At 54.0% G+C, this 15,537-nt stretch overlaps 1 protein-coding gene across 1 annotated transcript in view; it reads right to left on the reverse strand.

Annotated features, from left to right (window-relative positions):
* Nucleotides 1–537: 537 nt before the first annotated feature.
* STIMATE (STIM activating enhancer) overlaps nt 538–15,537 on the reverse strand; it is a 53,024-nt gene continuing 38,024 nt past the window's right edge. The window contains exons 4-8 of the mRNA XM_030307002.1: nt 12,939–13,060; nt 8,216–8,328; nt 7,101–7,178; nt 6,173–6,322; nt 538–4,304 (exon numbers count right to left, since the gene is read on the reverse strand). Of these exons, the coding sequence (XP_030162862.1) occupies nt 4,188–4,304; nt 6,173–6,322; nt 7,101–7,178; nt 8,216–8,328; nt 12,939–13,060 (580 nt within the window). The 3' untranslated portion in view covers nt 538–4,187. The remainder of the gene's footprint in view (nt 4,305–6,172; nt 6,323–7,100; nt 7,179–8,215; nt 8,329–12,938; nt 13,061–15,537) is intronic.

Here is a 15,537-nt window from a genome sequence, read left to right on the forward strand (position 1 = left end):
CTAGGCACTGACACTTGGTTATCCCGAATACCACTCCACTGCTGTCATGCCTCCAATCTCCCCCTCCAAGTCCCAGGAGGCCAATGAGAGGACTGCCAGGCTCCATCTGAGACCAGCGCTCAGGGGCACGGACCCAGGACTGCCAACGGGGCCGAAAGGCACCGAGGGTGGGCCCAGCCTGGGAAGGGTGCTTTGGCATTGCCCCCAATCCCGCCACCCCAGCTGGCTCTGCCCAGGGAGGCACCTGCCTGCCAGCCCCGTGGGCTTGCTCCTCACCCCTCAACCTCCCAGTACTGCTTGCTCCTCAGGGGGAGGTAAAGCAGCTTTTACTCGCCTTAACAGGTAAGTGGAAAAGGCAAGAGTACTTTTAGCTTGTTCCCTTGGCAGATTCTGGCTCCGGTGTGTGTCACGAGGTGATGTAGGTTCATTCACACTTGGCTTCCTGGGGGAGAATCTTCTAACTCACTGGGGAAATCTTCTTGACCCCATTAAGCTGTTTCAACTCCAAAGAACACACAACCAACAGCCACAAGTGATGGGTTTTTTTTTTTTAAAAATGTATTAAGATGTGAAACTTTATTGTAAACCATTGTACAATGTTAAGTACATCATCTTCCCTTTCATTTCAAAAATGGGTTTCTGTGAGTCATCACTGATTAAACACCCCCACCAGAAGGGCAGTGGAGATAGGCCATGGTTTGCTCACATTGGTCTGAGTTCTAAGAAACATCATGAAAAGAGAAATCAAATGAAACCAACCCACCCACCCAGCCAGGAGCTCAAGGAGCTGACAGCCACTGGACCAGAAGTCCCTCACCAAGAGCAAAGCCCTTCAGAGCTGCCAGTGCCGCACAGGGCAAAGCAGAGAGCTCTCCACTCCTGGCTGGAAGTGTGTGCAACATCTCAACGCCAACCCTACACCCTACAAGGTGGCTGCTTTGGCCAATGAGAAGTTCCTAGAGCCGTCTATGTTGGCCTGGCTGTGAAAAGGCCAGTGAGTTGTTGTCTGGAGGCCAGAGTGGGCTCCTGGGCAGCTGACAGATGGGGCCTCTGTGCTGCAGGCCACAGGACTACACTGCCTAGGATTTGAGCCTTATCTTTTCCCTTTAAAGGCATGATAGGACAATACTCGCCTAGGACTCCCTGTTGCCAGGAAGGGGCATGAGTTAAAGCTTGAGGCAGGAGGCCACCAGCATGCCTGTGGGTTAACTAATGGGCCACGGGCCCTTATCTCGAAGGTCTTCTGAGCAGACCAAGAAGCCACTGCCACCCAGGATCTCACCAACATCCCCCTTTGCCACTGTCCACATGCCACTGACAACAAAAGGAAATAAGGCCAACAATGATTCCTTCCATTGAGATGTGACAGTTTTACCTCATCAGGTTATTTCCATCAGTTACAAGAAACTTGTTCATGACCTTGACTTATAAGCTTTCATCATGCATGGCTTGGCCAAGGTCCACGCTTGGACAGATCAGATGGATAGCACACAATGTCCAGTTGGTGTCTCATGGTTTCTCAAGCACAGTGACACTTGCCATGTGGCTGGGTAAAGAGCTGTACCTCGTAAGGCACCTTGGGGCAGGTGGAGAGGAGACTCATCCCAGGGAGGGAGGGAGGACAGCTCAGGGGAAGTTCTGACCATGGCCCTCTGCATCTGGTCTCTCCTGGGACAGTGTACCACAGAAAAACCCCCAGTGACTGCAGGAAACACTCCAGGGAATACAAACTCTGTGTGTGTGTGTGTGTGTGTGTGTGTGTGTGTGTGTGTGTGTGTGTTATACACCCATGCACACACACACACAGGAAGATAAGGCCAAACAGGCAAGGCCACACTGTCCAGTCCCACACACCACAAGGCCCTCTATGATTAGACACTCATCCCCTAGTCAGCCAGCTCTATGACTGTGGCTCAGAGACTAAAGCCCTTATTGAAAATCAGGATACAGGGAAAAACCACCACTCACTCTCCACCACTTTGTCCCCCAAACCCACTGCCCAGCAGGCACTGGGAAGGGCCTTCAGAAGAGCAGATTGTCGAGGCTTACATAACCCCTACTCTCCATCTTTCATGGACTGTGTCTCTCCCACTCGCTGTGCCTGGAGCTCAAGGCTGAAAGCACATCTCTGATTCTGAGGTCAGTAAGGTGCAGGAAACAGCGATGGGCACAGGTTGTTCAGACAAAATGAAACAGGAGGGAAAAGTACAGGGAGCCAGCAATGCCACGAGGGGCTGATGTGCAGCAGGCACAACGTTAGTTCTGGTCTTCCCCAGCACCGATTCTCCAGGGCAGACACCTCACCGTGGCCAGGGACGGGAGGGGGTTAACAGCCTAAATGAGGGCAGAAGCGGACACAGCCTCTAGTCTTGCATGCAATCTTGCCTCCTGCGGCAGATGCCCACTTTTGCAGAGTCGCTGCTCACGGCAGTGACAGGTCCCAGTTCCTCTCAGCCCTCTGGGTCCAGACTCCCACGGGAAGAAGGGCTGAGAAGCCCACTCCCCCTGCCCTGCCCCTGGGTGGGATGTGAAAGGTGAGGCAGGCCCAGGGCTTAACAGTTTGGCTCCCACGCTACAATTCAGACCCAATCTACGTAAGGGCAGCACTTTTGTATGTAGGTCTAAAAGGAAGGTTCTGGACCAGGTGGCCTCTCTGCACCTGTCACTTCCAGCTCCCACCTTAGTGGTGTAGTTATCTATTCCTTAACTTCGGTGGCTGCCTCTGGGCTGTGACAAAATCCTGGCTGCTCCACCGTGCTGCTTCCACAGCAGGGCAAGTGCCCAGGTCAACCCATTCCACTGTGGTCAGCAGACTCCTAAAGCTACGGGGGCCTGTGGCCATGCTGAGGAGTGGGGCTGCTCCCCAGGGAGGGCACATGGGCTTAGAAGCACCTCGCCTACCTGTGGAGGCAGATGGTAAGCTCTTGCACCTCAACCTGCCCCATCCCCAGCTGCCCTGTATCTTTGAAGGACGTGAGAAACAGGATCACTGGGCAGGCAGGGGTTCCTCAGACTACTGTGCAAAACAAGGGGATGCAGTAAGACAACAGGCAGAGGGCAGCCTGAGAGGAAGTGCCTGGGGCTGGTCCAGCAGCTGGTTCTGAAGGCTGCACCAGTGGGAGGCAAGGAGGCCCAGACCGAATTTTAAACTACAGATTTGGAGGCTCTGAAGAGAGACAGGGAACACACAGGGCTGGCCTCGAGGTCTCAGTTTCTCTGGACACAGACCTCTTAGGCTCTTTTCTTGGTCACATTTAACTAAAACCTCTACCTGCCAGCAGAAAAACCAAGCCACTGGACAGAGCACTTCCTGTCCCACACGCACCGGGGCCCTAGATCGACCTTCAGACCAGCTGCCTCCCAGTCAGGCCTGCCCTACACAGACTCACTGGGTTTGTTCCTTTCAGATAAGGCTTCATCTCCCTTCCTGCTGCGACCATTTACCTCATCTTATCACAGATTGCCTACAAATATTCCAAATTAACAAAACTCTTGACTTTTTCTTCCCACCAGTTCACATCTCATGGAAGGCAAACAAACCCATTTCTTTGGGGATTAAAAAGAGTTTTTAAATACAATAGTATGAAAATATAACTTAAAAATATAAAAGTCAACAGCGTACGGAAGACTTAAAAAATCTATGTTTTGCCCATTAGTCCCATAGGAAATAAACACATACTCAAAAAACATTAACACTGTGACAGCTCATAAAACCGGCTTTAGAAATCAGTAGTTACAAAGCCATTTCGAGTAAGAAAGCATCGCGGTTCCAACTTGGTCAATGAGTGACTTTTAGCCCCAAACGTGTTATGTGTCCACGCGCCCAGAGCCTTGCGGAAAGGTTCTGCCCACAGCCTGTGTGTGTGCGTGTTTCCCTCCTCGATGCCACCCAGCCAGACACAGGACGGGGCTTCTGGGTCCCTCACAACACCGTCTGGGACAACGACAGACAGACAAAACGCCTCGCTTGCATATTTGGTCAGTGTTTGTAGTGCAACTGAGTGGGAGCCTCCGGCTGCCGCAAACCCCTCGGCGCCGGCCCGTCCTCCCTCTGTCGAGTCACAGTAGTCTGGGAGCGGGCGGAGACGGCAAGAGGGGCGGAGGTAGAAGAGGAAGGGCAGGGAGGAGGGAAGGAAGGACCCGGCAGCCGGCTGGGCCCTCAAACCTGACCCCAGCGCAGGAGTGTGTCACACGGGCAGCCCGAAGCGGTGCTTCTTCTTCTTCGCGGGCTTCAGGGGGGTCAGTCTGCGCAGGTCTTCCTCTACGTCAGACTCCTCCATCTCGTCATCGGCCGAGATCAGGATCTGAGGCGGGGGGGGCGGGGGAGGCACGGTCTGCGTCACCACCAGCGGTGCCTTCTTCCTCTGCCCTCCCTCCACCCCAGCACCAGGGTGCCTACCCCTGTAGGAGGCCTCTGGTCTCGTGTTTCTTGAGGAAAGGGTGATGGGGAGGCCCCTTTACAGAGTGAGACCACCCCAGACTTCACTTACTCTCAGGATATTCACGGGCTACTGAAACCAGCATTGAGTTGACACACCCGCCTCTCTGGAGTGCTCCCCACTTCTCCATCCAACCTCCGGCTGGAACGGAACCCCAGTCAGAGCAAATTCAGCAAGGACCCACAACCTAAGGTCATCCTGGCAAAAAAGCCCACTCTTGACCAGGGGCATCACAGGTCTTTGAAGTTGCCTTCAATACAGCAAAAGCAAACAAGAGGGTCCCCTTTCTCAAGAGGAAAAGAAAACATCTGTGGAGCACATACGAGGCAGGTGGGTTTCAGAGCAGCTGCTTTAAGCCAACTTTGTAACTTGTGAAGACAAAAGGAGCACTTCACTCTTCTGAATCCCTGGAATGACTCGGCCATGGAGCAAGGGCATCCAGGGCAAACTCACTCACTGCCAACCTGCCACACCACTTGCCTGGCTCCGCAGACCTCTGGGCACCACAGAAGGACAGGGACAGTTGCAGCTGTACAGGGGACCATGAGCTCATGCTCTCCCGGGGGCAGGATGGGGACATCACCTCTTCCTGGACCACTCCCTTGGTGGCTCCCAGATTAAACCTTCTCTCTGGCTCCCGACTGCCTGTACATGGGTGCCCCAATCACAAAGCACCTTGCCTGTCTCGTCGAGACCTTTGCCTGTACCTCATTTCTTGTCATCCCATCCTACCCTGAGGAACACAGGCCACTCTGGCCATGATGGATTTCACATTGCCCAGATGCCATACCACATGAGCACGACTGCTCATGAGTCATTGCTTCTGCCTGTAGTGCTGTCTGTCATTCACCCAATGTTCACCAGGCTCTTACAACATGACAAGCCCCGGGTCAGATCCTAGGCACCCCTAGAGAAGACATGGGCTTACCCTCTGTCCTGCTCTTCTACCCAGCTTCCAAAACTCCCTCCAGGATGCCCCCAGGAGTTAAACAGACTGTTCCAGGGTCCTCACAGGACTGTCGTTAACACCTCAATCTCAAAACGATCAGTCTTACAGAGAGCTCTTCAGACACGTTCACCTCATGCAGTCTGAAAGTCTCTCAGGGAAGATGTCACCTCAGCCATTTCTGTAGCCCCACCCTTGGGGGCTGACAAGGCCCTTTCAGGAGGCAGCCTTGGCCTCACCCTGCAGCACACAGAAGTGCAGGCTGCCCAGGGAGTGTAACTTTGCCTCCATGCTCCTAGTTATGACCACCAGTCTCCTCTAAGTCCAAACCCTTGAATGTAGGAAACCTGAAAATATGGGAAGGTGAGGTTCCCTGGGAAGGTCTGGCTACCCCTACGTTTTAGACTTTTCTAGTGAGCTCAGCCAACACTTCCGCTGCTCTGTAGTGGTGGGCAGGGATTCAAACACCTGAATGCTTAAAGGTCAATGATCAGGCTCAGGAAAGTCTGTGCCAGCTTCCCTGGAAGGAAAGGCAGGGAAAGGCAGCCCCTCCCTTCCCTGTCTTCCTCCACTGGCGGAGGGATTGGGGAGGGACTGTCGGAGCCCTCACCACACTGGGTGCTCCACCTTCCTGCCCTGGGAAGGCCAGGGGCTGCAGGGATGGGTCCCTGCCAGATGGAGCTGTCAGCCTCTTCTCCCTCCCCCTGGCTAGTGCTGAGAGGACCAGATGCAAACAGAGACCAGAGACCTCCCTGGGTCGGGTGGTAGCACGGGGGCTCAGCCCTACCTCAGACTCTGACTCTTCGTGGGATGCGGCCCTTCGGTAGCGGACCTTACTCCCATTCCTCGAGTCCTGGTTGGCTCCCCTTTCTTCTAGTTTAGCTTTCGTCCTCCCCTTTCTCATGAGGAAATTGTCCACTACCCAGAACATCAAAGCCTGTGGGGAGGGAACCTGAGTGTTACTCCGGGATAAGCCGTTTGTGAAAGCAGAGCAGACCCCATCGGCATGCCTCCTACCCGCTCCAGATTACGTCCAGGACAAGGGGAAGAAAACCCTCATCCAGTCCCCCTGCTCTCTCTCACAAGCTTTCAAAGAGACACCTACTCTCCACTTCCTCTGTTTCTACTTTCTTATCAGAGAACCAGCAAGAAAGCCCTGGCCCTCTTCACCCCGAGTGGTGGTGACTGATGGGGACAGCCTGCCTTGAGCCTTTGCCTTAGCCACTAACAAGGTCTCTGGGCTCCTGGTTGGGGCTCCTTCCACGGGCTGAGTGGCTGGCCTGCAGAGTCGGCCACGTCTGTCAGCCCCAGGTGCCTGTAGCATTTCTTCTCACTGTTTCCTAATTCTAGCCAGTGTGCTTGTGAGTTTCTCTTGGAGCTCTGTGTAAACGACAGGGATAGAAGCCTGGCATCCTGATCTAGAAATCCTTGTCATGCATGTGGTGGGCCTCGTTGGTGGGAGGTCCCCTGGCAGGGAGGGCAAGACAGTTCCCGGGACGCTCCATCTTGCACAGGGGGCCTGGAGCATGGGGTGTGCCTGTTGAGAAAGCAATCCTGCCATCTTCACGTCTGGAGTGGGGGTGGGGAGAGGGCAAATGCTCACACAGAGGGACGTGGGGGCCAAAAGGGGCTTTCTCTGTCAGACTCTGAACTGTGAATGGGACACTGGAAGGCAGAGAGCACGTGGGGGTAGGAAAATGCAACATGGCACTGACATTGACAAAGAAGGGGACGATCAGCATGACGATGGCCAGTTTCAGGTCTGGGTTTTCAATGGGATTCAACAGGGCCACCTGTAAAGAGAAGCAGACTCCGTGAGGTAGGGAGACACCACAGGGAAGGCACCTGAGGGTGGGGGTGGCGGCACGGGTCAATCCATGAGGCCCTGAGCAGGGCGGCATAGCTTAGGCCACAGTCCCCCAAACTCTGATGGGTAGAGCACCTCACGCCCAGGGCTGCACAGGCCGTCCCGAAGTGTGACTGCTAACAAGGCAGGCCAGGGAGAGCACTTGGAGCAGTTAGGGCTTTCACAGCTTGCCCAGGGCTGTGGACTCAGGAAATGTAGTGGGCTTACAACCACACACCAGGAGGCATGGAGGGTGGGGAGGCTTTAGGGAGATAGAGGGAGCGAGGTCAGTGGATGCTCATTACAGGCACTAGCAATGAGGTGCCAGGCCGCTTTCTTACAGAAGTCCTGCACCCCAACCACCTCCCGAAGGACAACAGCTCTGAAAAGCCTTGGTTTATTTTCTTAAAAAATAAAAAGCAGATACAAATAAAACCAAAGGAAAGCCAAGTTCTGAGCTACTTGTTTCCGAAGGCTCTTTGGCTGGTTTCATGTGGCCACATGGAGGAAATGGGCACTGGGGCCAGAGGGCAAAGCCAAGGGAACCCTGGGAACAACGTGCAACCAGGAGCTTCCTGTGCCACCAAAGGGCTCAATTAAACCACTGGCAAAGACGGGTGCGTGAGGACATGTGCAGATGTAGAGAACACCCTCCTGAGGGTTGCAGTCATGAGGCCTAAAGACCGCATCAGCCAGTAAGCAATCCGAGGGCAGGGACTCTTACTTCCATTACGTATCCCAAAGCTTAACCTAGAGCAGACGTTTGCATGATCCAAAGAGATGGAGGCTAAGTGGAAAAACAAGCTCCTGCTCTCGACAGGCGGCCCTATCACGTGGAATCCAGGCTGCATTCGTGCAGGCAAGAAAGAAAGAAACAACACATTTGGTTTTCTAATAAGGTCGGGAATGTGTGGGAGGAAGGGGAAAAAGTACCACCTTGCTTGGTGTCCCAAGGAGCTGGTAGAGAAGGGACAAGAGGCAAACCTTTTTCCACTGAAGTATGAGGAGGACGATGAAGACGACAGACTTCTCAAAAATCATGATCACGATGTAAAGAGCACACTGCCCAACCCAGGCTCCACACTGCAGAGGGTCTCCTGTGGGGACAGTGGGTGTGCAGTCACGTGGGGCCCGGACACCACACCTCTGTCCCGTACCCACCGCTCCTGTGAGCCCTCACGCCCCCAGCTCACACCAGAATGCCGGCTCTAAAGCCACTTAATGAGCCCTGAAAGCACCAAGAATCACTTCGGCGCAAGTAGACAAATGTGAGTGTTTTAGACAAAATCAGAGAATTCCTAATTTGGAGATACCAGCGTGGCATTTCTTTCAAGAGATTCTAAGATATAATTAAAAAAACTAAAGTTAGTAAGTGCTCCCTGCTGGGGCTCGGAGAGCTGGCTCTTTTTGTCCACTGGCAGAGCTGTGTGAAGCAAGACTGCTATTATTATCCGTTGTTGATTTTTCCAGTGACTGTGGTGCCACCCATCCTTTCCTCCATCTGTGGGCTGGCTGATGTTTGTGACTGCGATGGCAGCAGATAACCTCTTTGCTCATCTGCTACCCCCATCTACCCTCCCCGGCTGTCCCTGCCGCCCTCAGCCCTGAAGGCAGAATTCGGACTGGAGGGATTCTGATTCTGTCTACACAGGGCAGCCCAAGACAGCTTTGGCTGGGGACAAAGAAGAAAAGTGGGCAGCCCTCACAGCAAGGGGGCAGCAGTGAGGGGCTGTGCCTTGGGGCTGTGCCAAGGGTCCATCTGTGATCCCATCAGTCACCGTGTTTGAGAAATGGAGAAATCCCAACAGTCCAAGCTGGGGTACACACAGGCCGTGGAGGGCCTCCAGAATGTTTCAACAGGGACTAGAAGGAAGCGTGGAGGACCAGTCCCAGGGAAGGATCTGTATCCTCAGGGACAGGCAGAACCCACAGGATGGGCCTCCCAGGGAGCCACACATGCCTCCCCAAAGTGGGAGACGCAGGGAGAGTGCGGTGGGGTCCCCCGGGGCCGGCTCTGGGAGCTCTGCTGCACTTGTATGACCACTGCTGACCAGAAGAGCAGGGTAGACGGTAGCCTTTCAGGGGAGGCAAAGGCCCTAATATAGGCAGTGAGAAGAGAACGTGACCCAGAGAGAAGGCGCCAGCTTCTCGTTGGAGTCTATGGTTTCCGTAGCCATCCCTGTCACAGGCCCCAGACCTGCCAGAGCCTGCCAGTGGAAGAGCAAGTGAATGCCTTCACGCAGCTGTAATGGACACAACATCAGGCCGTTCCCTTTTCTGGAAAGCCTCGGGAGAAGGGTACAGAAGGCATGCAGAAGAGCCAAAGGGCCTTCCTTTGAGCTCGTTCTGTCTACTTTCACTTTTGGGATTAGACGCAGCTGAGCCAAGAAACCACTTCAGAAGCACAATCCCTCCTAGCCAGACTTTTAATGGAGTTCTGTAATCCCCTCAGTAAACTACGTGACCTTACTGAGAAAAGTTCTCAGAAACAACCAATCAAAATATTTGTTAAAAATCATTAAGATTGGAGACAGAGCACTGGCAGGCAGTATCTCTGAATGGGGACTGGCGTGTTTAAAGTCAACAGAACAAGGGGCCACACTTAATGTCAAGAGAAAACCCACTTGCTCTGTGTGTCTGCTCCCTCTGCCCTTCAGTTTGAGGTGACTGACAAAGGGGACGTGTTTTCCTCCCTCCCCTCATGTTGCCCCTCAAAGCTTAGCTGCAGCTGCGGCTTGTTTCATTTACACGCTTTAATAAAAAACATGGTGGAAAAAAATGTAAAAAAACCTGTGCAAACCTGCTCCCACACGTCCCTTCCTCTGCTATGTCCAGACCACATGCAGCCCCAGCTGGAATGGGCACATGTGCGGTTTGTTTTTCAGATTTGTTTCATTTGAGAGCCTTTCGGACGTTCCCCACTGTCTCATCGTTTAAAAACAGACACGTCAGGCATTCTCGATGTGTCCTGCTTTTTACCACACTGGACAGCCTCAGGTTCACACATGGGTGTTTTTTTATTGAATAAGTTCCTCAGGATAAATCGCAGGAATAGGGGACAAACGGACAGAACATGTTTGTCTCTCAAGGCTTCAGGAAGGGGCCATTAGGACAGGGGCAGGCAGCAAAACCCACAAACCACTGGTGCCCCTGGGGCAGAGACCCCACTTTCAGGGCTTCCGCTTGGGGAGAAGCTGCCTGGTCATCTGACTGTAAGCACACCTGTCACCTAGATCTCGTCTCACCCCTCAGGGCCACGTGGCTGATTCCTCAAGTCCCAGGTGCTTGTCAGCAAGTTCACCCTCTCCTCTAGGGACAAAGGAAGCACCTAGAAAACAAGCCCTTCTTCTTCGCTTAGCTGAGAAGAGAGCTCTGGGGCTTACATGGAACCATGGCCTCAAGCAGTGGGCTGGTCAACAGGTGCGGGAGACAGAATAACGGTCCCACAGAGAGACCACATCCTAGTCCCAGGAACCTGTGCGCGTGTCAGGTAACCTGGCAGAGGGGAGGGAGGTTGCTAACCAGCCGATTCTAAGAAAGGGAGAGCATCCTGTAGTATCCAGGTGGGCCCAGAGTGCTCACAAGGGCACTTCAAGCTGGAAGGAGGTGCTGGAAGGTCAGCGTGATACCGCGTGAGAGGACCGGTTGCGGGCCCCTCGGAGGGAGGAAGGGGCCACGACCAGGCAGTGCAGGCCGCCTCTAGGAGCAGGAAAAGGCAAGGACACGGGTGCCCCCCTAGAGACTCCAGAAGGAACCAGTCCTGCCGACACCTTGACTTTAGCCCAGGGAGACGCACGTGGGATGTCTGAACTATGACTGTAAGGCAAGAAATCCGTGTTGTTTGAAGCCACTAATTTCCCGGTAACTTTTTATAGCAGCGATAGAAACCGGTAACATGGACAGAAACAGAAATGAGGCAACATCACATGCGCTGTCCTCCTCCGTCAGCCTGGGGAGGGAGGACTCGGGACGGTCCTGGATAAGGGGCAGCTACATCTGGAGACACCCGGCTTGAAGACTCCGGTTCCTAAATGCAGTGGTGGGAAGACAGGACCGCACGGAAGCAAGCAGCTCAGACAGCCGCTGCCTCCCCGACGCACTGGGGATGGGTGCAGTGCCTGCTGTGACAGGGCCAGCCTGGCCTCCCCTCCCGCGAGTCATCAAGGGGCCATGGGTGCACCTTCCACAGCACTGGTCACCACAGTGCAGTCCAGAGCCCCGCCTTCCAGGACGGGTCTCAGTGGCAAGCAGTGAGCAGCACCATCCTTGGAGTTGGTGGGAGAGGAGACCCCCCCCCGCCCCCCGCCCCACCTCAGCTGTGCACTGGCTCGCTGTGTCACTTAACCTCTCTGGGCATGAGCCTATAAATGAGGATGGCACCGCTGTGGTCCGAGTGTGTCCTCTAAGCTGAGGAGTCATGACTCGGGGCTTCTCAGAAGCCTTCTCTTGAACCACAGGAGCACACACTGTGTGTCAGACACTATCTTTAAGTCCGTGACTCACCAGGCATCGAGTAACGGGGCTAAGAAAAGCCCTCCCCTGAGTTCATCTCCCCTCAACGGAGACAAACAATTACTTAAGATTTCTAGAAATACCCAAGGCACTCAGAGCCAGCTCCATGAATCGGCTCCTTTTACATGTTGGTACCTTGTGAGTTTTCAGTCATCTAGGAGTGACCGGCCCTGAGGCCCAGACCCAGGAGCTCTGTGGAAGGTATGAACAGGAAACAGAGTGGAGGTCCAGAATTCCTTCCCTTTTGTTCTGTGTGTGCCCCTATGTGGCCAAGGCCCCGCTGATGCTGTTCCCACTGAGACCAGGAGCTCCTGCTCCCAAACAGTAGGGACCAGCTATGAAGGTGGTCCTGAATTCCCAGGGTGTGGCAAGGCCTGAAGGAGGCACCTGTCTCTGCAGCCCTGCTCAGGCCACAGCCAGCCGCTTCCCTGGGAGTACGAAGTCGAAGTCAAGGGCGATGTGTTTGTGCTGGGAGACAGCCTCAGGGGAACTTCCTGCCCAGGCCATTGTCCCTGGGGCCTGAGGGGAGGGGGGGTGGGTCAAAGATGAGCCAGCAGCCAGAGGTCACCTGTTTTAAGCCACGTCTCTTTGAGGGAGGATGCACCTGGTGTCCCTGGCAGCCGTATGTGCCAGAAACTGGTGGGGGTCAGCCTACTGTCAGGAGACAGCAAGGCAACTTGGCCCCAGGGAGGGGAGAATCCTCCATCCTGCCCCTGCAGCCCCTGTAGTGAAATGGCCCAATGGCAGGACAAGCACAGACATGCGGCACAAAGAGGGCCAGCTCCCTACTGAGCACCTCCCAAACCAAGAGCCATCCTTTCTCTAACGAGGTGGGCAGGAGGTGTGTACTCAGTGGGAAGCTCGGCACAGTGAGGTGGCCTTACAGCCAGCAGGTGTGGCCTCCAGTGCCCTCTGGTGGAAGAGGCCAATGCTGTGGCTCTCCCTGTGTCCAGGGTCTCTTGGCTCCTGCCGTCTAGTGGCAGTGATATGCGTACCTACCCACCTCAGACGTGTGGCACTCAGATACCAGCAGGGGACCAGAACTGGCCCCACAAGCACACAGAGGAGACAGTCACCGGCTCCTGAACCCTTGAATCCACTGGCCTGGAGGGCTGTATGGGACAAGGAGCAGAGCCCCCTCTAGGAAGCGCCCCCCACACTCCATACTATGTTACCACTGTCCATGCTACGTTACCATATTCGCCAAAACGCAGAGACTCCCACTGCTGCCACTCCACCAAGACGCTGACAGCACGCACGCCCACGTAGATGAGCAGCATGCCTACGGTGGCGTCCAGGAGGAAGTTGATGAGGTACCTGGGAGGAGAGGACATAGCAGCACTGTCAGGAAGCAAGAGCCCCTGGTGGGCCAACTTCAAGCCTGATGCCCTGGTACTTTGGCCTGTTCTGGGGCCCGTGCAAGAGGCTGCGGGGCTCACTCCCAGGAACCCCAACGAAGCCTCCCCACGACAGTGTGCTGACACTCATCAGGGACAAAGAAACTTGGAAGACCTCAAACACTCCCAGCAAATGAAGACTTCTCATAAGACAGAGTGCCTGGAAACAGCAAGGGAGTCAGCAGGGAAACAGAACTTAATTCAGTAAAAGAAGTCTGTTCCATGACACTGTTCACATCCTGACGGTCCAGTCCACCCAAAGCCCCGAGACAGTGCTCCTGTTCCAGGTCAGGGCCATGTGGCCCTTGTTCATCCCCATATTTCAGATTCAGAGCCTACCATGGAGGCAAGTACAAGTACTTCTAAGGAGTAGAAGCTTTATTCCCATGGAAAAGGCACGATGACAGGAGAAGGAGAGGAGGAGGGTCGGAAGAGCACTCCCACCTTGATCATGTGTTCTTGTAAGGTCTGTTCCCATGTGTCTGATACGCACCTCTTCCGTCGCCAAGGAAAGGGCCTCCCTCGAGGGCCTGTACCCAGATCTTACTGATCACAGGCCCCAGTTCTCCACACAAAGCAGGAGACAGGCCATCACTGGGTCAGGTACAACCCTCTGGGATGCCAAGTGGCTCGGAAAGCCTTCAAAGTAGTGCCAGATGCCACAGATCAACTGTGACACTTTCCACTTTCTGAGGCTTCAGACATTTTATGCAGACTCACAGCCCCCACCCTAAGATAAGGCCCAGGCTTTGGCGACATGCACAGCACACTGATACTGGAGGGGCGCCCTGGAGTGGCAAGAAAACCAGAGGGGAAGGTGGTTTCTCCCGTCTGCCCTTCCTCTTTAAAATCACAAGGGGTCACTCTCAGACCAGAGACCAAAGCACAGCAACTGCTTCCAAGGCAATTTCTCCAAGTTCACAGCTGGCCCTAAGCTAAACTGCTCTCGGACGCTTACATCTAATTGGTTTCAAGTGGTTCTCACATCTGAGGCTCACCCTGAAAATAACAAGAACACCTGATACATATACACACGTCAGTTCATTCATTCCCTCACCAAATATTTATGCCTACTGTGCGCCAGGCCCTGGGAACAAAGACAGAAAGCTCCATACCCTCTATCCAGCACAGATGAGACCGGCAGACAGCAGTGGGCCCCGAGCCAGACTGGCCAGCTTCAAATTCCACTCTGTCACTACTGAGCCGTGAGAACTTAACTTACATCCTCTCTGTGTGCCTCAGTTCCCCAAGCTGTAAAATGAGGATAACCAAAGTATCTAAATTGTAGGGCAGGATCAAATGAATTAACACATGTGAACAGCGCTTGCTACCTAGTAGATACTACACAAATGTGTTGTTTGAATCATAGCTCCTCAGAGTCACGAAAGCTTACCTCCCCCCACCCGGCCAACAAAGCTGTCCAGAGGAAGGAGCAGAGCCCCCAGCACACGGGACCCATGCAGCCACAGGGAGCAGTTGTCTCCTTCTGTTTGAGCTTTCCCTGAGCTGAGGCCGGCTTCCTTTCTGGTCTGCAGACTCCCAAGATGCCCCAGGGCCAGCCCAACCCAGCCCACCTGTAAAAAGTCACAGGGCAGAGCAAGGATGGTAGGACCTGGAACAGATCCCAGGGCACATGCAATCTACTCCCCAAGCACCACCTGTTCTTGTCCCCACTGCTGGGGCTCTCATGCCTTTCCTAAGTTTTAACAACAACTTCCTCTAACTGAACTGTTAACTTCCTGAGAAGTGCCCCACTGGTTGGTTTCCAGTGGTGCTTATACTCATCAACTCCTGAAACCTTCATAGGAATCCTGGGGATCTGGCAGGACACACAGGACAGGGGAGCAAACTATGGCTCAGTCTGGCCTCTCAGTCAAGTGCCTTCACCATACCAAGCTCCATCTTGGGCCTTTTCTCCTCCAGGCTGAGCACTCAAGATCGGTCAACAGCCCTTTCTCCATCCTGGCTATGATTCAGTTTGTCAATGTCCCTCTTAAAGCTGTATCATCTTCTTTTTGCAGATGGGCAATGGAGGTGCTGCAAGGGAGAGTCCTGCACATGGCCGAGGCTACACCAGGAGTTAGGTTAGAGGCTCCTGTGCAAGCAGCAGGCTCTCAGTCTATCCTGGTCAACGACATCAAGATGATTAACAAGATCAGACAATGACTCAAGCCTGCTGGGGGGCTCAAGAGTTGGAAGGACAAGGCCCTTTCCTAACCATCTCCCCTACAGAAGGGTCACCTTTCTACTCCTCTGCTTTGTGACTACATACACCCAAACATCCAAATAGATCACAACCTGTCCAGTTCTTAGAGAAAGATTCTGGGCGACTTCACGACTTCCTTCTGAAATCTAAATCTACACAGTCATCAAGGAAGGAGCCTTAAAAGAATCTTC

This window comes from Lynx canadensis, chromosome A2 (genome assembly GCF_007474595.2).
Source record: "Lynx canadensis isolate LIC74 chromosome A2, mLynCan4.pri.v2, whole genome shotgun sequence".
In the NCBI taxonomy this organism is placed as follows: Eukaryota; Metazoa; Chordata; class Mammalia; order Carnivora; family Felidae; genus Lynx; species Lynx canadensis.